The 24,475-nt window shown below is 43.6% G+C and overlaps 1 protein-coding gene across 1 annotated transcript; it reads left to right on the top strand.

Moving 5' to 3' along the window:
- Positions 1-850: 850 nt before the first annotated feature.
- On the top strand, positions 851-22,988 carry CLEC3A (C-type lectin domain family 3 member A). Its single transcript, XM_073582766.1, has 3 exons — positions 851-1,162; positions 11,327-11,410; positions 21,646-22,988. Exons 1-3 carry the CDS (start codon positions 1,048-1,050, stop codon positions 22,032-22,034), a joined length of 588 nt encoding a protein of 195 aa, XP_073438867.1. The 5' UTR covers positions 851-1,047; the 3' UTR covers positions 22,035-22,988.
- The last annotated feature ends 1,487 nt before the right edge of the window (positions 22,989-24,475 follow it).

Here is a 24,475-nt window from a genome sequence, read left to right as displayed (position 1 = left end):
TCTCAGGAAGACTACAGCAACTGAGGATCAGTGAAGGATTGTGCAAGAAGAAACATGTGCTTCACACAGGTTCCAAGCTGCAAGTTGCCAGGGGAGAAAACGCAGTGAGTAAGTGGCTGTACTGGAAGTTTCAGACTCCAGGAGCCTTGGTTCATGAAGGGATTAGAATAGCAGGAAGTTTACACCAAGTTTCAGCAGAGAGAAGGATAACTCCCATCGTGCAGAGCAGACTGTAAACCTGGTGGGGGTTGTAATTCCTCCTCTGAACCGCATCTGAACTTCAGTAAATGATAAAGTGACTTTCCTTGTCTCCTGCCTTATTACTCTGACCCATCCACTTCCATTACAATCTCTGAGGGTCAGCCCTAGTTGGAGGGGGTTAAACACCATCTACTCCCCCAGGGATCATCTGCAGTGCTGGCTATCCTACAGTCGAATACTCTTTTTCAAATTTCTTTTATTTTTACCTTATTTTTTAGCCCCCATTTCACTGTCCCTGGAGCACAGGCACCGGGCACGGCTGCCACTCCAATGACCTCCTGAATCTAACGCTGCCCGGCGACCTGAGTACCCCGCTCCAGGCGAGACACAAGTACACCTTCTGGCTCTTGCAGGTGTACGGTAACTATATTAAAAATGTCTTGATCGATCAAAAAAAAAAAATTAAAAAAGTTAAAAGCCTTCGTAAAATTGCACACATTTTCTTGTAGTATCCCACCACTTGTCCTCCTACTGAGTAGCCTTAGTTTTCATGTATTTCGCTAATTTGGAGAAGGTTGAAAAGGTGCATTCATTCCTCTTACAGAAGAAAGTAGAACACACAAGCAAAAAAAAAAAATGCGAAGGCGGAACGAATGAAACATGGGTCCAGAAGGGAGAACAAGGACGTACCTTATACCAGGGCCAAGAGAAGTATTTAACACATCCGCTAGTGAGGAGCACTTTCATAAAGCTGGAGAACAGCTCTGGAGGATTTGAGCTTCTCAGATTTTACCTCCATGCTCAAGATACAAGTATAACACGGTTGATTGACAGTAAGGAACCGCCATGGCTCGGACCGGCTTCACTATTTTTCTCTTCGTCGCTATACTAATGCTGGGTCAAATCAGCGGGCAATCATCTAGGTCAAAGAACAAAAAGGATCGCAGGTCTAAGGAGAAAGGTAAGACTTTACTGCAAAGTGAGGGAGAGAAACGGAATAATGATTGAGGGCATTGGTATAAGTATAGGTAAGTGGCTCATGGGGGCAGCAAAATTGGGCAGCGTACCTTGTGGCTCCAGGTTCTATGAATTATGCTGCAATCTGAATACGTAAAAAATGATAGGCAACTTGAAGAAGACGTTTTCTCTAAAAGGCATAAAGTTACAGAAGACACATCTACTTTGTATTTTAAGCAAAAAAAAATGTCATCTTTCACATTTTTAAAATGACAAAAAAAAGGAAAATGGGCCGATGCAAAAGTTTGAGCACCCTGCATAGTCAGTACCTACAGTAGTAGTACCCCCTTTTGAAGAAATCATAGCTTGTAAATGCTTTTTGTAGCCAGACAAGAGTCTTTCATTCTTGTTTGAGGGATTTTCATCCATTTTTCCTTGGAAATTATTGTATGCACTGCTATTTTTTGGTCTAGCCACAGATTTTCAATGATGTTCACATCTGGGGACTGTGAGGACCATTGTAAAAACCTTCAGTTTGCTCCTTTTGAGGTCGTCTATTGTGGATTTTGATGTGTCTTCAGGATCCATCTGTAGAAGCCATCCTCTTTTCACCTTCAGCTTTTTTACAGATAGTGTTATATTTGCATCAAGAATTAGTCAAAAAATCATTGAATCGATTCTTCTCTCTACCTATGAAATGTTCCCCGTGCCATTGGCTGCAACACAACCCCAAAGCATGATTTATCCACACCCATGCTTAATAGTTAGCAAGATGTCATTTTTCTGAAATTTTGTGCCCTTTTTTCTCCACACATACCTTTGATCATTGTTGCCAAACAGTTCTATTTTAATATCATTGGTCCACGGGACCTGTTTGTAAAATGCATCAGCCTTCTTAAGATCTTCTTTGTCATACTTCTGATGCTGAATTTTATCGTGAGGACACAGAAGAGGTTTTATTCTGATGACTCTTCCATGATGGCCATATTTGTGCAGGTATCTCTAAACAGTAGAGCAATGTACCACAACTCCAGAGTCTGCTAAATCTTTCTGAAGGTCTTTTCCAGTCAAGTGAGGGTTCTGATTTGCCCCTCTAGCAATCCTATGAGCAGCTCTCACTGAAATTTTGCTTGGTCTTCCACACTTTATCTTGACCTTCATTGTTCCTGTTAACTGCAATTTCTTAATTACATTTCAAACTGAGGAAAGGGCAACTTGAAAATGCTTTGCTATATTCTTATAGCTTTCTCCTGCCTTGTGGACCATCAACATTTTCAGAGTGCTAGGCCTCTGCTTAGAAGACTATGGCTGCTGCTTTTTGGCACAAGTTTAGGGGAGACTAATAAAGCTGGGAAATTTGCATCACATGGCCTTTCCTAACGATGCTAGTGAACAAGCCATGACCCTAGCAGGCTAATGAAGGACTGAAACTTTGGTGAAAGTTATCTGAGCAGACAAAGCTCCAAGGGTACGCAAACTTTTGCATTGGCCCATTTTCCTTTTTGTAATTTTTAAAATGTAAAAGATGAATAAATTATATATATTTGCGTAAAATACAAAATTAAATATGTCATCTTTAACTTTAGGCCTTTTACAGATCATTTCATCTTCAACTTGCTTAACTGTTCAAAAGAGAAGCAGCAGAAATAAAATAAGCACAAAAACAGGCCACTTTTTACCTTGTGACAGTTCCATGTGTAGGTCAAGAGACAAAACTTAATAGTGATACATAGTATAGACAACCTATTCCAACCTCTGTGGTTTTTCAATGATGAAGTGATTGCAAGAAATCCCCCCGTAATTAACTCTTTTCCCTGACAAATACTAAATTTTCCACTCCTTGAAGTGAGATATTCCACGGCATTCCTTATCAGTGTCCATTTGTGTTTTGATAGGATAAACTGGATCCTCCAGAAGGAGCAATTTTTCGTAGTTGCGGTAAAGTGAGGTCCTGGACGGGTCTTCTCTTTATTACATACCTATCTCCATAAAAGACATAGGGATATGAGCTTGCCAAAAGGCAGATAACTTATTTAAAGGGAAGCGCTCGAGAGTAAATGACCTATTTTTTTAAATGAGAAGTTTGTTTTGAATGAAATTTATTTTTCAAATTTGCCAATGAGTACTTGTCATCTCACAATCTGTTCTATAAATTAGAAAAAAAAAAATGCAATTTTCGCAATGGCCACTCACCACAGGAGTGTTAGCGTGGGTGTTCTGGAGCAGGAATCCCCGGGAGTGGACCCTCTGGACCGTGGCACCGAGGGGCCCGGGCGAGCTGCCAGGTGGAACCGACCCCTATACAGGGACCGTTAGGAGCAGGCCCAGGGGTTCGAGTACCATGGTAGCTGGTACCGAGAGGGGCGGCTCAGGATGGACCGGAATAAGACTGAGACTGCAGTAAAGAATGACAGCGCAAGACTGGAACCAGGAGGCCGGAAAGAATTGAGACAGAAGACTGGAATGAGAAGGAATGACAGGAGTAGGAACACTGGAGACAGGACTGGAGTAGGACGGCAGGAACGCTGAAGGCAGGACTGGAGTAGGATGGCAGGAACGCTGGAGACAGGACTGGAGTAGGACGGCAGGAACGCTGGAGACAGGACTGGAGTAGGACGGCAGGAACGCTGGAGACAGGACTGGAGTAGGACGGCAGGAAGGCTGGAGACAGGACTGGAGTAGGACGGCAGGAAGGCTGGAGACAGGACTGGAGTAGGACGGCAGGAAGGCTGGAGACAGGACTGGAGTAGGACGGCAGGAACGCTGGAGACAGGACTGGAGTAGGACGGCAGGAACGCTGGAGACAGGACTGGAGTAAGACGCCAGGAACACAGGAGGCAGAACTGCGGAAGAGAACCAGGAACACGGGTAGCAAGACTGAGAGGCTGCTGCAGAGAGCAGCCGAGAATGGAACTGCAGGAGCGGAGAGCACATGATGAAGCAAGGCCAGAGTGCTAGGAAACACAACGATCAGGCGCCTCCCTTAGGGGGAAGCGGCCTGATATGACCTCGTCTGATCAGCCATTGGTCCAAAGGTGCTTCCGGGTCAGGGCACAGCCGGAGAATAAGAAGCAGGAAGGAGCCACGGCCTATGGCGCATAGCATGCAGGGAGGGCATCTGTTGTGAGCCCATCTCAGGTGACCGCTGCGGCTGTCGGATGGAGAGAGACTGCGGCGTGGGAGCGGAGGCCGGGTGAGTATGGCGGAGCGGTGTAACAAGGCGCTAGGACAAAAACAAAACAAATGTTCAGGTCACTGTTGAGGTAAAAAAAATATATACAGTGGGGAAAAAAAGTATTTAGTCAGTCAGCAATAGTGCAAGTTCCACCACTTAAAAAGATGAGAGGCGTCTGTAATTTACATCATAGGTAGACCTCAACTATGGGAGACAAACTGAGAAAAAAAAATCCAGAAAATCACATTGTCTGTTTTTTTTTCATTTAATTTGCATATTATGGTGGAAAATAAGTATTTGGTCAGAAACAAGCAATCAAGATTTCTGGCTCTCACAGTCCTGTAACTTCTTCTTTAAGAGTCTCCTCTTTCCTCCACTCATTACCTGTAGTAATGGCACCTGTTTAAACTTGTTATCAGTATAAAAAGACACCTGTGCACACCCTCAAACAGTCTGACTCCAAACTCCACTATGGTGAAGACCAAAGAGCTGTCAAAGGACACCAGAAACAAAATTGTAGCCCTGCACCAGGCTGGGAAGACTGAATCTGCAATAGCCAACCAGCTTGGAGTGAAGAAATCAACTGTGGGAGCAATAATTAGAAAATGGAAGACATACAAGACCACTGATAATCTCCCTCGATCTTGTGCTCCACGCAAATTCCCACCCCGTGGGGTCAGAATGATCACAAGAACGGTGAGCAAAAATCCCAGAACCACGCGGGGGGACCTAGTGAATGAACTGCAGAGAGCTGGGACCAATGTAACAAGGCCTACCATAAGTAACACACTACGCCACCATGGACTCAGATCCTGCAGTGCCAGGCGTGTCCCACTGCTTAAGCCTGTACATGTCCGGGCCCGTCTGAAGTTTGCTAGAGAGCATTTGGATGATCCAGAGGAGTTTTGGGAGAATGTCCTATGGTCTGATGAAACCAAACTGGAACTGTTTGGTAGAAACACAACTTGTCGTGTTTGGAGGAAAAAGAATACTGAGTTGCATCCATCAAACACCATACCTACTGTAAAGCATGGTGGTGGAAACATCATGCTTTGGGGCTGTTTCTCTGCAAAGGGGCCAGGACGACTGATCCGGGTACATGAAAGAATGAATGGGGCCATGTATCGTGAGATTTTGAGTGCAAACCTCCTTCCATCAGCAAGGGCATTGAAGATGAAACGTGGCTGGGTCTTTCAACATGACAATGATCCAAAGCACACCGCCAGGGCAACGAAGGAGTGGCTTCGTAAGAAGCATTTCAAGGTCCTGGAGTGGCCTAGCCAGTCTCCAGATCTCAACCCTATAGAAAACCTTTGGAGGGAGTTGAAAGTCCGTGTTGCCAAGCGAAAAGCCAAAAACATCACTGCTCTAGAGGAGATCTGCATGGAGGAATGGGCCAACATACCAACAACAGTGTGTGGCAACCTTGTGAAGACTTACAGAAAACGTTTGACCTCTGTCATTGCCAACAAAGGATATATCACAAAGTATTGAGATGAAATTTTGTTTCTGACCAAATACTTATTTTCCACCATAATATGCAAATTAAATGAAAAAAAAAAACAGACAATGTGATTTTCTGGATTTTTTTTTCTCAGTTTGTCTCCCATAGTTGAGGTCTACCTAAGATGTAAATTACAGACGCCTCTCATCTTTTTAAGTGGTGGAACTTGCACTATTGCTGACTGACTAAATACTTTTTTTCCCCACAGTATATTTACTAGGAAGTTTTATGGACTCCCTTTTGTTTTTTGTTTTTCTGGCGTTGCACTTTAAAAGGGGGGGGGGGGGTCCGAGTCCAGTAATTCCATCAACATTCACCATTTAAAGGGCAAGTAAAAATTCTCCTATGAATGGTCTCCTTAAGTACGTTTTAGAACATTTTGTTGTTTACCAAGCTCAAACAGGAAATGTGATGTGGACTCTCTGGAAACGGTTATGAAAAGAATATTGAAACTGATCTATGAAGACGATCATTGAACTACTGTATTTCAACTTTTTTTCTAGTAAACAAGAGGAAGGATTATATTTAACTTTTCGGAAACCTAAGTACAGAATAACAAACAAGTGTTTATCCCTGTTTTTAAAATCTTGAAGGCTGTGGACACAGAAAAAAAAAAAAAAAAAAAAAAAAAAATAATAATATATATATATATATATATATACACTCACTGGCCACTTTATTAGGTACACCTGTCCAACTGTGTGTTAAGACTTAATTTCTAATCAGCCAATCACATGGCGGCAACTCAGTGCATTTAGGCATGTAGACATGGTCAAGACAATCTCCTGCAGTTCAAACCGAGCATCAGTATGGGGAAGAAAGGTGATTTGAGTGCCTTTGAACGTGGCATGATTGTTGGTGCCAGAAGGGCTGGTCTGAGAATTTCAGAAACTGCTGATCTACTGGGATTTTCACGCACAACCATCTCTAGGGTTTACAGAGAATGGTCCGAAAAAGAAAAAAAATCCAGTGAGCGGCAGTTCTGTGGCCGGAAATGCCATGTTGATGCCAGAGGTCAGAGGAGAATGGGCAGACTGGTTCGAGCTGATAGAAAGGCAACAGTGACTCAAATTGCCACCCGTTACAACCAAGGTAGGCAGAAGAGCATCTCTGAACGCACAGTGCGTCGAACTTTGAGGCAGATGGGCTACAGCAGCAGAAGACCACACTGGGTACCACTCCTCTCAGCTAAGAACAGGAAACTGAGGCTACAATTTGCACAAGCTCATCGAAATTGGACAGTAGAAGATTGGAAAAACGTTGCCTGGTCTGATGAGTCTCGATTTCTGCTGCGACATTCGGATGGTAGGGTCAGAATTTGGCGTAAACAACATGAAAGCATGGATCCATCCTGCCTTGTATCAACGGTTCAGGCTGGTGGTGGTGGTGTCATGGTGTGGGGAATTTTTTCTGGGCACTCTTTGGGCCCCTTGGTACCAATTGAGCATCGTTGCAACGCCACAGCCTACCTGAGTATTGTTGCTGACCATGTCCATCCCTTTATGACCACAATGTACCCAACATCTGATGGCTACTTTCAGCAGGATAATGCGCCATGTCATAAAGCTCGAATCATCTCAGATTGGTTTCTTGAACATGACAATGAGTTTACTGTACTCAAATGGCCTCCTCAGTCACCAGATCTCAATCCAATAGAGCATCTTTGGGATGTGGTGGAACGGGAGATTCGCATCAGGGATGTGCAGCCGACAAATCTGCGCCAACTGTGTGATGCCATCATGTCAATATGGTCCAAAATCTCTGAGGAATGCTTCCAGCACCTTGTTGAATCTCTGCCATGAAGAATTGAGGCAGTTCTGAAGGCAAAAGGGGGTCCAACCCCTTACTAGCATGGTGTACCTAATAAAGTGGCCAGTGAGTGTATATATATATATATATACACACAGTCATATGTTAAAGTTTGGGCACCCCTATTAATCTTAACCTTTTTTCTTTATAACAATTTTGGTTTCTGCAACAGCTATTTCAGTTTCATATATCTAATAACTGATGGACTCAGTTATATTTCTGGATTCAAATGAGGTTTATTGTACTTACAGAAAATGTGCAATCTGCATTTAAACAAAATTTGACCGTGCAAAAGTATGGGCACCCTTATTTTCTTGATTTGAACACTCCTAACTACTTTTTACTGACTTCCGGAAGCACTAAATTGGTTTTGTAACCTCATTGAGCTTTGAACTTCATAGCCAGGTGTATCAAATCATGAGAAAAGGTATTTAAGGTGGCCACTTGCAGGTAGTTCTCCTATTTGATTCTCCTATGAAGAGTGGCATCATGGGCTCCTCAAAACAACTCTCAAATGATCTGAAAACAAAGATTATTCAACATAGCTTTTCAGGGGAAGGATACAAAAAGTTGTCTCAGAGATTTAACCTGTCAGTTTCCACTGTGAGGAACATAGTAAGGAAATGGAAGAACACAGGTACAGTTCTTGTTAAGCCCAGAAGTGGCAGGCCAAGAAAAATATCAGAAAGGCAGAGAAGAAGAATGGCGAGAACAGTCAAGGACAATCCACAGACCACCTCCAAAGACCTGCAGCATCATCTTGCTGCAGATGGTGTCACTGTGCATCGGTCAACAATACAGCGCACTTTGCACAAGGAGAAGCTGTATGGGAGAGTGATGCGAAAGAAGCCGTTTCTGCAAGCACGCCACAAACAGAGTCGCCTGAGGTCTGCAAAAGCACATTTGGACAAGCCAGTTACATTTTGGAAGAAGGTCCTGTGGACTGATGAAACAAAGATTGAGTTGTTTGGTCATACAAAAAGGCGTTATGCATGGAGGCTAAAAAACACAGCATTCCAAGAAAAACACTTGCTACCCACAGTAAAATTTGGTGGAGGTTCCATCATGCTTTGGGGCTGTGTGGCCAATGCCGTCACCGGGAATCTTGTTAAAGTTGAGGGTCGCATGGATTCAACTCAGTATCAGCAGATTCTTGACAATAATGTGCAAGAATCAGTGACGAAGTTGAAGTTACGCAGGGGATGGATATTTCAGCAAGACAATGATCCAAAACACCGCTCCAAATCTACTCAGGCATTCATGCAGAGGAACAATTACAATGTTCTGGAATGGCCATCCCAGTCCCCAGACCTGAATATCATTGACCATCTGTGGGATGATTTGAAGCGGGCTGTCCATGCTCGGCGACCATCAAACTTAACTGAACTGGAATTGTTTTGTAAACAGGAATGGTCACAAATACCTTCATCCAGGATCTCATTAATAGCTACAGGAAGCGACTAGAGGCTGTTATTTTTGCAAAAGGAGGATCTACGAAATATTAATGTCACTTTTATGTTGAGGTGCCCATACTTTTGCACCGGTCAAATTTTGTTTAAATGCAGATTGACCATTTTCTGTTAGTACAATAAACCTCATTTGAATCCAGAAATATAACTGAGTCCATCAGTTATTAGATATATGAAACTGAAATAGCTGTTGCAAAAACCAAAATTGTTATAAAGAAAAAAGGTTAACATTAATAGGGGGGCCCAAACTTTAACATATGACTGTGTATATATATATATATATATATATATATACACTCACTAGCCACTTTATTAGGTACACCATGCTAGTAACGGGTTGGACCCCCTTTTGCCTTCAGAACTGCCTCAATTCTTCGTGGCAGAGATTCAACAAGGTGCTGGAAGCATTCCTCAGAGATTTTGGACCATATTGACATGATGGCATCACACAGTTGGCGCAGATTTGTCGGCTGCACATCCCTGATGCGAATCTCCCGTTCCACCACATCCCAAAGATGCTCTATTGGATTGAGATCTGGTGACTGAGGAGGCCATTTGAGTACAGTGAACTCATTGTCATGTTCAAGAAACCAATCTGAGATGATTCGAGCTTTATGACATGGCGCATTATCCTGCTGAAAGTAGCCATCAGATGTTGGGTACATTGTGGTCATAAAGGGATGGACATGGTCAGCAACAATACTCAGGTAGGCTGTGGCGTTGCAACGATGCTCAATTGGTACCAAGGGGCCCAAAGAGTGCCCAGAAAAAATTCCCCACACCATGACACCACCACCACCAGCCTGAACCGTTGATACAAGGCTGGATGGATCCATGCTTTCATGTTGTTTACGCCAAATTCTGACCCTACCATCCGAATGTCGCAGCAGAAATCGAGACTCATCAGACCAGGCAACGTTTTTCCAATCTTCTACTGTCCAATTTCGATGAGCTTGTGCAAATTGTAGCCTCAGTTTCCTGTTCTTAGCTGAGAGGAGTGGTACCCAGTGTGGTCTTCTGCTGCTGTAGCCCATCTGCCTCAAAGTTCGACGCACTGTGCGTTCAGAGATGCTCTTCTGCCTACCTTGGTTGTAACGGGTGGCAATTTGAGTCACTGTTGCCTTTCTATCAGCTCGAACCAGTCTGCCCATTCTCCTCTGACCTCTGGCATCAACAAGGCATTTCCGGCCACAGAACTGCCGCTCACTGGATTTTTTTTCTTTTTCGGACCATTCTCTGTAAACCCTAGAGATGGTTGTGCGTGAAAATCCCAGTAGATCAGCAGTTTCTGAAATACTCAGACCAGCCCTTCTGGCACCAACAATCATGCCACGTTCAAAGGCACTCAAATCACCTTTCTTCCCCATACTGATGCTCGGTTTGAACTGCAGGAGATTGTCTTGACCATGTCTACATGCCTAAATGCACTGAGTTGCCGCCATGTGATTGGCTGATTAGAAATTAAGTCTTAACACACAGTTGGACAGGTGTACCTAATAAAGTGGCCAGTGAGTGTATATATATATATGTGTCTTACTTGTATTAGTAGTTACCTTTAGATTGTAAAATTGCAATATGTTTCAGTCTGCATTATTAGTTTTTGCATTCATTTTTAAACCCCTCGTATGCAGTTTGCAACCTGAGCCAAATTTCAGACTTTTTTTCTTGTTGGAGTGTCCCTCCCAGTGGATGAGAGCTTTGTGTGTATCCAGGGTGCTGCTGTATTCATTGGCTCATGAATCAGATTAGTTTCTGTCTTGGAATTCTTTCATCTTTATGTAGCATGTTTTCTCTGCCCTCCATGATACTGTAGATACTGTCTTTCCTCTCCACATTGGGGAAATCTGTATACAACCACCTCCCCCTCAGTTCTGTAATCTTCAACACTAAGTGAAGGGTAATATTAAATAATAATTAAAAATGATTGTCAACTTTTTCTAACTGAAAAATTAAATGGAACTGAGCTATAAGCCCCATAACAACTCGTGGACCCCATTGATAGCATTGGATGTCTCCTGATACACTGTGCCTTAAAAACATTGTAGAGGAAGTCTGAAAATAAAACTGAGTTATATTACATGATACCTTAGGTCTCAAGTGGAATTAGGAGGTCAATGGTAATGGCTCCAATCACAAAGGACGAGAGTTGTCTTTTTTGCTTTAAGTGACTATACATCTGTAATATTGTCTTCTTCATTTTGCTCTCCGAAGAAAAAGATGGAGACCTGAAGACACAGATTGACAAATTGTGGCGGGAGGTGAACTCCTTGAAGGAAATGCAGGCGTTACAAACAGGTGAAATGCATTATTTCAATGTATGTGGGTTCCCAAAGGGTAATGTTTCTCCAAGTTCCAAGTCTGTGTAAGGAGACTTATAGGCCATGCAGTGCTCCTCTGGGAAATTAAATATGTAAATTGCTTCTCATCAGTGCAAAGCCAGAGATCTGATTTGGCTGGATGAGCGGTCTCTGATGGGTCCCACATCAATCTCTCTGACTTAAGTAAATTAGGTCTCCTTCAGAAGGAAGAAAGTCAACTATCAGAGCTTGCTACTAATTTCCATTTATTTTTGTCCCATGGAGCAACTTTTGAGCTATAAGACTACTGCAGTTGGCAGTACGCAAAAATAACCAGTATACTTGTAGAGTTTGTCATACTTGGACTAAGAGACACAGTTTGCCCATCACAGCCTGCTAATGCACTGGCCAACAGAGTGTCATCTGTTGATTTGCCATGTTTTCACTCTCCTAGAAGTATCTTTTAAGGCCACCATACACTGACCTACGTTAACCAAACCCACCAATTTTGATAAGGGGGATCTCATACACATCGGCCAAACTTAACAGTACTCAGACTGATGATCCTTTTGTTTCTAAAGAGATACGCCGCTTTCTCACACAGCATGGAAACGTGCGGAATTGCAAATTCTCCGGTGTATGGACGAGTTGTCGAGATAACTGGTAGCCAAATGATCAACTGAATCATTATTTGTCCGTCAACGATCTAAAGTGTATGGGGGGGCTTAGAAGATGAGCAGTTCGATTCATGTTGCCCTGGTTCCAGTACAGTCCTCCATGCAGCCAGTCTTCACTTTTGGACCCCACCTTCTTAGACACGTCTGGAGCTTACTTGGGCACCAGCTGTCATGACAGTTCCTAGACCTCACATGATGCCATGATGTGCATCAACATGTCAAGAATGCGGTTTGCAGATGTGAAGAAAGTCTACCATGGAGGACCTCATTGGATGCCGGACCAAAGCAGCAAGAATCAAAATGCTCATCTATGCATCACCTAAATTTTGCCAAAACTAACGCATGATCTGATCTGCACTTTCCAAGTTTCTGAAACGTGTCATCAACGTTAACTTCATGTGACCGATAAACCATCAACATATGGTCAGATGGGTGCTAGAGAGAGTCACCAGTTAGCGCCATACATTCCCCAAATAGTGCCCAACTAAAACCTAGTGGAGCCAACATGGCTTCATACTTTCGTAGACTTCAGCTATACGGTCAGTACCTTTACCGTCAAAGGATTCTCAGCATGTAGCAATACATCGATATATTAGATAGTCGGAAAATGGTTGCCTAAGCCGTAGCATACGTAGAGCTTGAGTCTGTCTTCGAGTATCAACCCTTCCAAATGTCATCGTAATTATGATAACTGCAGCCTTTATCCTTTATGGATCTCGGCAACTGACACGAGTGCAGCCAGGGATGAAAATTGTTGTTCCCTGTAACAGTCGTTATCGGCATGACACCACGACTACCTTCTAATGATACGCGAATAATAAAATGTCAGCCCAGCTTCTCTATGAAATTGCAGCATTAACTACACAAATTACTCTTCAGAAAACGCTTTAAGGATTAGATCGCTGGACGTTCTGCACATTTTAACCCAGACCAGTGACCATTCGGACATGATACCATCTGCAGTTTATTTTTTCTATACAATTATTTTGATGGGCATCATAGGTGGTAATAGAGTACAAAAAGTCTATAAAGTTAAATTAATAAACCACCATGGTGTGGATATAATATGGACAACTGCAGAAAAGACTAATATACGGGAATGGAAACATACCGTCATATAATCCATAAAAATCATCATCTTTATTAAACATATATATTAATTACACAGACAAAAGGGCGTATAGGGCTAAAAGATGGTAACATAATGATACCGGCATCAAAAAATGCCCAAGTTTAGGTATGTCACTGGATATAAACCATAGCACCTCATAGCAGAATGTGGCATCCACACAGAAAAATTCCAATTACCATATAATAAAGATCAGCTCATTGGCAAATATATATCTAAGTATACACAATACCTTGAATATTGTGGACCATTCTCCAGGACAATACCCGCCCACCCCGACACACGTTTTGGCAGCAGTACCTTCCTCAAGTGACATACCTAGCCTTGGGCATTTTTTGATGCTGGTATCATCATGTTACCATCTTTTAGCCCTATACGCCCTTTTGTCTGTGTAATTATTTTTAATACATGTTTAATAAAGATGATTTTTATGGATTATATGACTGTTACCATTCACGTACACTCACTGGCCACTTTATTAGGTACACCTGTCCAACTGTGTGTTAAGACTTAATTTCTAATCAGCCAATCACATGGCGGCAACTCAGTGCATTTAGGCATGTAGACATGGTCAAGACAATCTCCTGCAGTTCAAACCGAGCATCAGTATGGGGAAGAAAGGTGATTTGAGTGCCTTTGAACGTGGCATGATTGTTGGTGCCAGAAGGGCTGGTCTGAGTATTTCAGAAACTGCTGATCTACTGGGATTTTCACGCACAACCATCTCTAGGGTTTACAGAGAATGGTCCGAAAAAGAAAAAAAATCCAGTGAGCGGCAGTTCTGTGGCCGGAAATGCCATGTTGATGCCAGAGGTCAGAGGAGAATGGGCAGACTGGTTCGAGCTGATAGAAAGGCAACAGTGACTCAAATTGCCACCCGTTACAACCAAGGTAGGCAGAAGAGCATCTCTGAACGCACAGTGCGTCGAACTTTGAGGCAGATGGGCTACAGCAGCAGAAGACCACACTGGGTACCACTCCTCTCAGCTAAGAACAGGCATCTGATGGCTACTTTCAGCAGGATAATGCGCCATGTCATAAAGCTCGAATCATCTCAGATTGGTTTCTTGAACATGACAATGAGTTCACTGTACTCAAATGGCCTCCTCAGTCACCAGATCTCAATCCAATAGAGCATCTTTGGGATGTGGTGGAACGGGAGATTCGCATCAGGGATGTGCAGCCGGCAAATCTGCGCCAACTGTGTGATGCCATCATGTCAATATGGTCCAAAATCTCTGAGGAATGCTTCCAGCACCTTGTTGAATCTCTGCCACGAAGAATTGAGGCAGTTCTGAAGGCAAAAGGGGGTCCAACCCCTTACTAGCATGGTGTACCTAATAAAGTGGCCAGTGAGTGTATATTTGTTGTTTTTTTCTGCAGGAGTCCTCACTAAAATATGAAGTAACAATTTGCTCTGATTATTGCATTTATGAGTTTTTCCTTTTTTTGATACAATTTTGGTATAAATTTTAATTAGCAGTTTTTATGCAATTTTTCAAGTGCAGAAATTTTGCATATAAAACCAACTGCATTTTTTTTTTACATGCAGTTTCTCGAAAGTCCCCATAGAATAGAAGCTAATAGGAAAAACGCACCTAAAAAAAAACAAAAAACAGTTCAACAGCATCTTCAAATGCACAGTAGACATGCACTTTGACCAAATTGTGCGAAAAAGGAAAAATTTGCAAAAAAAACTTTGTTTATGCTACATGGGAACATGTCCTAAAGTTCCTCTATTGTCCCCAAAATGCATGAGGAACAGCGCAGCCAATACAACCCGTTAATGCCTTACACATTCACTTACCGGCCATGTGGGGAACAGCATGCCGGCAATATTCTGTTAATATATTTGCATCCCATACAAATCCAAAAATACAGATGTTGCAGCAACTATCGCCATAGCGTGCACACGTGTAAACTATTTGCTTAGCTTGAGAATCAATCAGAGCCGCACTAAACAAATAGACAAGAAGGCTGAGACGGACAATGCCAAGAACATAACTGACTACAATACAAAAGCAAACACAAAAGGTGTAGTTGATTAGCAAACGTTGTAAACTTTCCGCTGTTTGTAATAAACCAATCATGAAAATCGTAAATAGCTTAATACAAGTAATATAACAAGGAATTTCGTGAAATTCATCACAAGATTCCACTTTTACTGATACTGCAGTCTGAGAATTATTCAGAGTCTTCTTGATGAGTGTCTTTAGGGCTTAGTAGAGCCCCTCTGGCTGTTATGACCTGTTGTTCCTCTGGCTGTTATGACCTGCTGCAGATGTGATGCATAGCGAGACATCAGCTTCTGGTAGCGTTCTTGCGGAATTTTAGCTCATCCCTCATGAGCAATGGCCTCTGGTTGGACCAATATTCGTGAGTTGTCAAGAAAATGGTCTAAGAAAAGGTAAGAGAAGAGATCATTGCCTTGCACAAACAAAGAAAAGGATATAAAAATATAAGGAATTTAAATATTTCTAGAGAGATTTAGAAGCATACTGAAATAGCACAGAAAGAGGACTTCAAAATCCTCAAATAATAGAAAACAGCAAAAAAGCAGAAAGGCTTACCCGTCCAGGCCCATGTAAATAAGATGGCAACACAGGAGCAAGAATACCGATGAAACAACCGCTCACAGCCTACCAATACATGGAGGGGGCGGTTGCCTGGTATGTTAATGCACAACCGCTCCCTCCATGTATTGGTAGGCTGTGAGCAGTTGTTTCATCGGTATTCTTGCTCCTGTGTTGCCATCTTAATTACATGGGTACACTGCATCCTGAGGGGGCAGAGGGGGCGGTGGCCCCGGGCCCCGCGCTCTCAGGGGGCCCACCCGGCTCTACGCTACAGAAGCACTTTGCGGCAGAGCAGGGAGAGTCCGGCCGCTATGGGCCCCTGAGCAGGCGGGGGGGCCCGGTGCCAGCAGTGGGCCCCCCACCCGTCATCGCAGGGTCAGAGGTGTCCTACATGCCGACACAGCTGACCGCATTGATGACAGAAGGAGCAAGCGCTCCTTCTCTCATCATCCCCCTGTCAGCGTCTGACGTCACTGACGCCGACACTGACAGGGGGCGCGATGACATCAGTACCCGGTGCCTGCAGTCGGAGATGAGCGGGATCAGCGCAGGAACCAGGAGGAAGAGAGGTGAGTATTTAGTTTATGGGGGAGTGGTGCATTATCCTACAGAGGGTGGCTATGGGGGTGCATATACAGAGGATGGCTATGGGGGTGCATATACAGAGGATGGCTATGGGGGGTGCATATACAGAGGATGGCTATGGGGGTGCATATACAGAGGATGGCTATGGGGGGTGCATATACAGAGGATGGCTATGGGGGTGCATATACAGAGGATGGCTATGGGGGGTGCATATACAGAGGGTGGCTATGGGGGTGCATATACAGAGGATGGCTATGGGGGGTGCATATACAGAGGATGGCTATGGGGGGTGCATATACAGAGGATGGCTATGGGGGTGCATATACAGAGGATGGCTATGGGGGGTGCATATACAGAGGGTGGCTATGGGGGTGCATATACAGAGGATGGCTATGGGGGGTGCATATACAGAGGATGGCTATGGGGGTGCATATACAGAGGATGGCTATGGGGGGTGCATATACAGAGGGTGGCTATGGGGGTGCATATACAGAGGATGGCTATGGGGGGTGCATATACAGAGGATGGCTATGGGGGGTGCATATACAGAGGATGGCTATGGGGGTGCATATACAGAGGATGGCTATGGGGGGTGCATATACAGAGGATGGCTATGGGGGTGCATATACAGAGGATGGCTATGGGGGTGCATATACAGAGGATGGCTATGGGGGGTGCATATACAGAGGGTGGCTATGGGGGTGCATATACAGAGGATGGCTATGGGGGTGCATATACAGAGGATGGCTATGGGGGGTGCATATACAGAGGATGGCTATGGGGGTGCATATACAGAGGATGGCTATGGGGGGTGCATATACAGAGGATGGCTATGGGGGGTGCATATACAGAGGATGGCTATGGGGGTGCATATACAGAGGGTGGCTATGGGGGTGCATATACAGAGGATGGCTATGGGGGTGCATATACAGAGGATGGCTATGGGGGTGCATATACAGAGGATGGCTATGGGGGGTGCATATACAGAGGATGGCTATGGGGGTGCATATACAGAGGATGGCTATGGGGGGTGCAATACAGAGGATGGCTATGGGGGGTGCATATACAGAGGATCGCTATGGGGGTGCATATACAGAGAGTGGTTATGGAGGTGCATATACAGAGGATGGCTATGGGGTGCATATATAGAGGATGGCTATGGGGGGTGCATATACAGAGGATGGCTATGGGGGGTGCATACACAGAGGATGGCTATGGGGGGTGCATATACAGAGGGTGGCTATGGGGGTGCATATACAGAGGGTGACTATGAGGCTGCATATACAGAGAGTGGCTATGGGGTTGCATATACTACAGAGGGTGGCTATGGGGGTACATTATACTACAGAGTCTGCCTATGGGGAGTGCATTATACAATATAGAGTAAAACAAAAAACAAAAAAAAAAAAGCATTATTACGTTCTAGGGCACTTGCACCCGGCCTTAGTAATTTCTAGAGGGTTGCTTTAAAATTTAGAGGTAACACAAGGCAACACAGCAGGTGCATTAATAGGGTCACATACGACAGCAGCGGATCAGCATTGGGGCAGCAGCAGGATGAGGAGTTTGTGCAGGTTGAGGATAGTCCCGTTTTGGACAGTGCTGAAAATGTGAAAGTGAAACATGTCTATGTTGTATTCTCTGTAGCCGAGTCCTGGCTGGAGAAGTTGTCATGTCGGTCTGGGCCAGATGGAAAAGCCGTGAAAAGTGAACGGTTCCGTCAGAAAGAACGTTAGCGGAAGGTTATTATCTGTAGCTGTGCTGTGATCTCTTATACAGTATGTTCTGTAGGACGGGTATCTACCACTCACTATATGACGGTAATAACAATGTTGGTCTTTATATAGCAATTATTTTCAGTAACAGCACGGTCATCTGCTGAGGTTCTCCTCCACTATTAAGGTGCGTCACCCAGTTATAATCAAGGTTACCTGGTTAGGGGCCCACTCAGAAGTTTCGCCCCCCCTGAACCAAAACCCTAGCTACGCCTCTGATCTGGAGGCCTGGACAGGTAAACCTTTCTGAGATTTAGAAGAATAGTCTACAAGTGAAAGTTACAATGGAACCCAATCTACACTACCTGGACGTGGCAGAATAAAGGAATCTGTCACCAGTTGCCACCAAATTCCCGAGGAGGCAGGTGGTCAAAAACAGGTCACTGAAACCATATCTTACTGTGGATATTTTGAAGTTTGCACATTAAGGAGCAAAACAATGAAGGTATCCATGCCTAGACTAGTGCTCAAATATATAAAAATTAGTCACAGAAGTTTAGTGAATGGGTCATCCTCTGAAAGAACATTGTGCTTACAGTGCAGCATGGCAGAAATGCTTACGGTAAAGCATGGCAGAGGCTCAGTGAAGTCTACAGTGCAGCATGACGATGGCTAGGAGATGCCTAAAGTGAGGCATTGCGGTGGCTCGGTGATGCCTACAGTGAAACATGGCGGTAGCTCGGTGAAGCATACAGTGAAGCAAGGCAGTGGCTCAGTGATGTCTACAGTGACTCATAGTGGTGGTTCAGTGATCCCTACAGTAAAGCATGTTGATCATCCAGTGATGCCCACAATGTAGCATTGTGGTGGCTTAGTGATGCATACAGTGAAGCATGGCAGTGGCTCAGTGATGCTTTGGGACTGCTCATAAGCTTTTGACATTAGAAATCTGCTGCATGAAAGGGTACGCTGGATTCAATTACCATAATGGAAATCTGTCACCAGGTTTTTGCTAACTCATCTGAGCGCAGCACGCTGTAGATTAGTGGTTCCCCAACTCCAGTCCTCGCGGACCCCAACAAGTCATGTTTTCAGGATTTCCATAGTGTTACACATGAGAGAGAATTCCTGATGCCTTGATGATACTTTCATCACCTGTGAAATACTAAGGAAATCCTGAAAACATGACCTGTTAGTCCGCAAAGACTGTGGAGTTTGGGAACCACTGCAGTGTAGACAAAAGAGACCCTGACTCCAACGATGTATCACTTCGTTTACTGGGTGCAGCAGTTCTGACACAGAGCTTTTAGATTTAGCAATGAATGATCTGAGAATGCTGACGCCACCTACACCAGTCTGTGTATGTAAATAGCTATAGACCATGACCTGCTTATCACAGGAGGAGATAGAATCGGACTAGCATGCACTGCTATAATCCAGCATTGATGATCACCACATGATAAAACCTTCAGTGTAAGTAAACAGCTGACAGCCTGATAAATGATGCATCGTTACCATCTGTATTTTAAGCCCTGCTTCATGCTGTCCACAGATTACATAGCAAAACCCTGCTGACAGATTCCCTTTCAAGTCAGACTGGAACCCCATAGAAAAACTTTGGGCTGTTAAAAAGGCGATTGTAACAAGGAAACACAAGAATATTAGTGACCCGGAGGTCATTAACTGGAAGGAATGGGCCAAGATTCCTCAGGAAAGCTGCCAGAAGCCGATGTCTGGCTACGTTTCATGTTTGGAGCAGGTCATAACAGCCAGAGAGGTTCTACCAAGTACTAAAGATGCTTTCCATGAAGAGAGTGAATAATTCTGAGACTCTAGTAATCCGCAATAGTGACATTTTGTATTATATTAGTTGTGTTGCGCCATTTACATTTTTCTCTTTTGGTTTATTGCAAACAGCAGAAAGGTTTTTAAATTTTGCTAATAAACCCAACACGCAATGGGGGGTTGAATGATTTTGATTGCAACTGTAGCTCATATTTTGATCAAATTATTATTATTATGCATTTATATAGCGCCAGTTATTCCATGGCGCTTTACATGTGAAAAGGGGAAATATAGACAAGTATAATAAACGTGTAAGACAAGGGACACACAAGTACAGAAGGAGAGAGGACCCTGCCCGCGAGGGCTCACAGTCTACAGGGATGGGTGAGGATACACTAGGAGAGGGTAGAGCAGGTCGTGCGGTGGTTCAGTAGACCGAGGATCATTGCAGGCTGTAGGCTTGTTGGAACAGGTGGGTCTTCAGGTTCTTCTTGAAGGTTTCCGTTGATGGTGAGAGTCTGATGTGTTGCGGCAGAGAATTCCAGAGTATGGGGGAAGCACGGGGTAAGTCTTGTATGCGGTTGTGGGAAGAAGAGATAAGGGGGCAGTAGAGAAGGAGATCTTGAGAAGATCGAAGGTTGCGTGAGGGTAGGTACCAAATGAAGAGATCCTACCTAAAAGTTGTTCAAGTCTATCTTGTAGGGACACCAAATAGTGAGATTGTTTCACTAACGGAAGAGTCAGACGGTCGTATAACTTGGACGAGGATCACAATGAGATGCTGGGACTGGCCGTCAGCTATTCCGATCCAAGCATGACAGCTGTTGCATTGGAATCCTTGTCAGTCTGACTCTTCCCTCAAGGTTTTGTCTTGTAGGGACACCAAAGTAGTAAGATTGTATCACTAAGGGAAGAGACAGACAGTCGTATAAGGGTGTGTTCACACGCTGCGGATTCTGCTGCGGTGTACAGTAGCATTATAACCTATGGAAAACGAAAACCGCAGTGCAGTCTGTTCGAATTTTTCCACGTGATTTTCAATCCGCAGAAAAATGACATGTCAATTCTTTCTGCGGATTCCGCTGCGGTTTGCCATCTGCTCCATTGTAGAGATAAACCGCAGGGCAAAACCGCAGGGTAATCCGCAGGTCTTCTGACCTGTGGATTTACCTGCAGATTTTACTAAATCCGCGTGGACAACCCGCAGAGCATTCCGCAGCGTGTGCACACACCCTAACTTGGACGAGGATGGCAATGAGATGCTGGGACTTGTCGTCGGCTATTCCGATCCAAGCATGACAGCTATTGCATTGCAATCCTTGTCAGTCTGACTCTTCTCTCGAGGTTCTGTACAAGTTTGTCCGGTCATGGCTAATGGGCTCATACCCAGTATGGTGTCATTCAAAACTAAAACTCGTCCTGTCGAAAATCAGCCCTTCGACGGCTATATTGACAGGAAAAATTTTTTTTTTTAGATTTGACTCTTGGGAAAAAAGGGAAGGGAAAATTCAAACTGGCCAGGGTTAAATCTGATTTTAGAATATTTTCCGTCCGATATCAGATATATGATAATGATCGGTTTAATCCAAATATTTTCAGACTTTCTTCTGTGCGGCTATGAAATATGCTTTGTTATTATTTTGGCGTCAGCTTCAATTTAAAGGCTCATAAAACAACGCCGCATTTTTATGAACGGAATGAAATTTTGTTTTGTGAACGCCGTCTCCTGTGCCTCGATAAATGATATGAGATTCCTTTATTTGCAGTCTGCCTACGGGGTACGAAAATCCATAAAAAATGCTACCTGGCATTTGAAGAAACCAAGCATTTTCATGAAGCCAACGAGGACTGCATAGCCAAAGGGGGCACCTTGGCCATTCCAAGAGACGCGGACGAGAACAGCGCCCTTCGAGATTATGGAAAGAAGAGCCTGCCGGGTGCCGGGGACTTCTGGTTGGGCATCAACGATATGGTGACCGAGGGGAAATTTGTGGACGTCAATGGAATTGCTATTAATTATTTTAATTGGGAGAAGTCACCGAATGGAGGAAAGCGCAAAAACTGTGCTCTCCTGACACAGGCTTCCCAAGGAAAATGGATAGATGAAGTTTGTCGTAGCTTAAAGAAATACGTCTGTGAATTCATCATTCCCTAGAGGACAATGGTCACCGGCTGATGTTGCAATTTGGCACAATTTATCATTTCCCCGATTGTGATATTTGTGGTTTACAGTAAGAAAACCACAGCTAACAAGGTTCCATGACTACAAAAAGGTTTCATTCCGATTTTATTTTATTACATATTTTATTACATACTTTAAGGGACGGTCTCATCTTCTTAAATGGATAAAGTTGCAAAGTGCTTGAAAAAAACAAAACTTTGCAATTTACCTCTCCATTTCCAAGAACAAAGATTATCACTCACTTAAGTTTCCGGTCACCTCTACCATCAAGAGTGACTGGTTTACTAACCAGCGAGTGCAGCGCTGGCAAGCTCTTTTTTTTATAGAACTTACAAGTGTTGCTCTGAAGTTGGCCAGGTCGCTGGAATGGGACAGATCTATTGACCATGCGCTTCTTCGATGCTGTAGAACGCTAAGTTTGGGGCAGTGATGGGACTTCAAACTGTCAAGCATCAGGAGCATGCCTCCTCCTGGCAAGCAGGAAGTCAGTAAGCAGGGGAGCGCTGCACTCCTGAAGATTGAACAGGAGAAAAACCCTTTAAAAATATATTCCAGTCTATCCAAATTATCACCAATCCCACTGGATCAGTGATGACTGTGGGGTCAATGTGAGTCTCAATGATTGTCCTTAATTTTCTCCTGGTTCAACCCTGGCAAGGGTCAGAGTCCATATACAATTGGCCATCGTTAAAGGTCCAAAAAGTGGGATCAACACCAATCTAGCAGTTCAAACTTATCCAGTGGAACTCAGCTTTAAAAAGATCTCACCAGGCAAAATTTTTCAGGCTGTAAAAGGAGTAAAGAGTCAAACCGGGATTGGAACGCCATGCACGGACTGGCCGGCAGCTCTCCAGAGCGTGACAGCTGCATAGAAATAGACGTCGGCTAGGAAGAGCCGCCGGCCAGTCCGTGCACGGCGTTCCGATCTCTGCCCGATTTATACAGCTGTCTGACTGTACCCTAATACAGCATTTAGGGTCTGAAGGGTGACATTCCTTTCCTTGAAACCTCGTCCTACTTGTGCGTCTACAGTTCGGATTAGACATTTTGGACAACGTTGCATTTTTCAGTTGTGTTTAACAAGTACCAAACTGCTCCCTGCAGAAATGTAGGGATTCATCTCTCGTGTAACGGTTCATGATCTGGATGTAAGTCGTCAGTGAGAGCGGCGGCGGCCTCTTTGTGATCAGACCTAGAAAATATATATGACATTGTTGTATGTTCGGGCTTTTTGTCAATTTCCCCCCAGATTTTGGGGATTTACAGTTATTGACATTAAAATTAAAAAAAAAAAAGCCACACGGGATAAATAAAGTGTTTTCTCTCTCGATCTCAGATATGGGTGCACATGTAATCTATTCTATATATATAGGCATTTATATTGTGAATAGGGTAAGATTGTTTAAAGAGGTTCTGCAGCAGCCTGGGATTTTTTTTTTTTTTAGTAAACATTGTGCTGGCTGCTGCAGAACCGATTGATTTTGCTGCAGTTTTCTCTGGAAAGAAATTAGTCCAGACCCTTTAGAGAATATTTGCAGATGATGGTAATGCACTGATGACCTTTCAAGCTCTTCAAAGGGTTTTCCACATTTATAGTAGAAGAGATGTTCATTTCAAAATCAATTAGAGTGAATTTGTGGAGAGAGAAAATAAATACAAAAATTGCAACTACGCAGAAGGCAAAGCGACCCGTCATGGGCCGAAGACATTTACATATTTGTTATAATGAGCCCTTTCATAGAAAAGGACAGATTGCCTATGAAATTTTCTGCCTGACTCAATCATTCCACCTAGTGGTCACTATAAGACTGTACATGTAGAAGGAAAAGCTCTACAAGTGCAAACTCAGCTCCCTGAATGTTAGTGGATGCAAGAGTTCCACCAATAAGCATTAGAAAATACAGGATCATAACCTAAAATGCAACATTGGGAAGTTGTATTCCACATTTTCTTTACTACCTGAATAATGTTCCCCTAGCATAAGCCACTTAAAAATACCGTAGTATAATGCATTTACAATACCGCATCTATATCAAATCATAAAATGGTGCGGCCTATTGCTATATACACCTTATACAATGAGCATGATATGAAGTGGTGTCACCTAAAAACAGGATTTAGTGGAAACTACAAAATAGCAGAATATAATCATTATACAGCAGCTGATTGTATCACTATACAGTGACCAGATAGTGCTGCCATAGAGAGTGACTTAATCTATGGTAGCACTATTTTATCACTGTATGATGGTAATATTCGGCCACTGTACGTTAATAGTCCTACCATACTTGACTACAATGCCGTAGTGACTTGGTATTATTGAATATTACCACCATATAGTAATACCATACCATGACCTAATAATAAAGACTCACTTTTCTGGTTGTTCTACAGTCACAGTATGTAGTACTGGT

This window comes from Dendrobates tinctorius, unplaced genomic scaffold (assembly GCF_039654945.1).
Source record: "Dendrobates tinctorius isolate UK_male_01 unplaced genomic scaffold, ASM3965494v1 ptg000009l, whole genome shotgun sequence".
Lineage (NCBI taxonomy): Eukaryota > Metazoa > Chordata > Amphibia > Anura > Dendrobatidae > Dendrobates > Dendrobates tinctorius.
The sequence above is the reverse complement of the archived record's forward strand: the minus strand, read 5'-3'. Positions and strand labels throughout refer to the sequence as shown.

Coding starts and splice junctions, on each gene's coding strand:
- CLEC3A (XM_073582766.1), top strand. CDS start 1,048: ATGGCTCGGACCGGCTTCACTATTTTTCTCTTCGTCGCTATACTAATG. Junction 1,163..11,326: donor TCGCAGGTCTAAGGAGAAAG/GTAAGACTTTAC, acceptor TGCTCTCCGAAG/AAAAAGATGGAGACCTGAAG. Junction 11,411..21,645: donor AATGCAGGCGTTACAAACAG/GTGAAATGCATT, acceptor CTTTATTTGCAG/TCTGCCTACGGGGTACGAAA.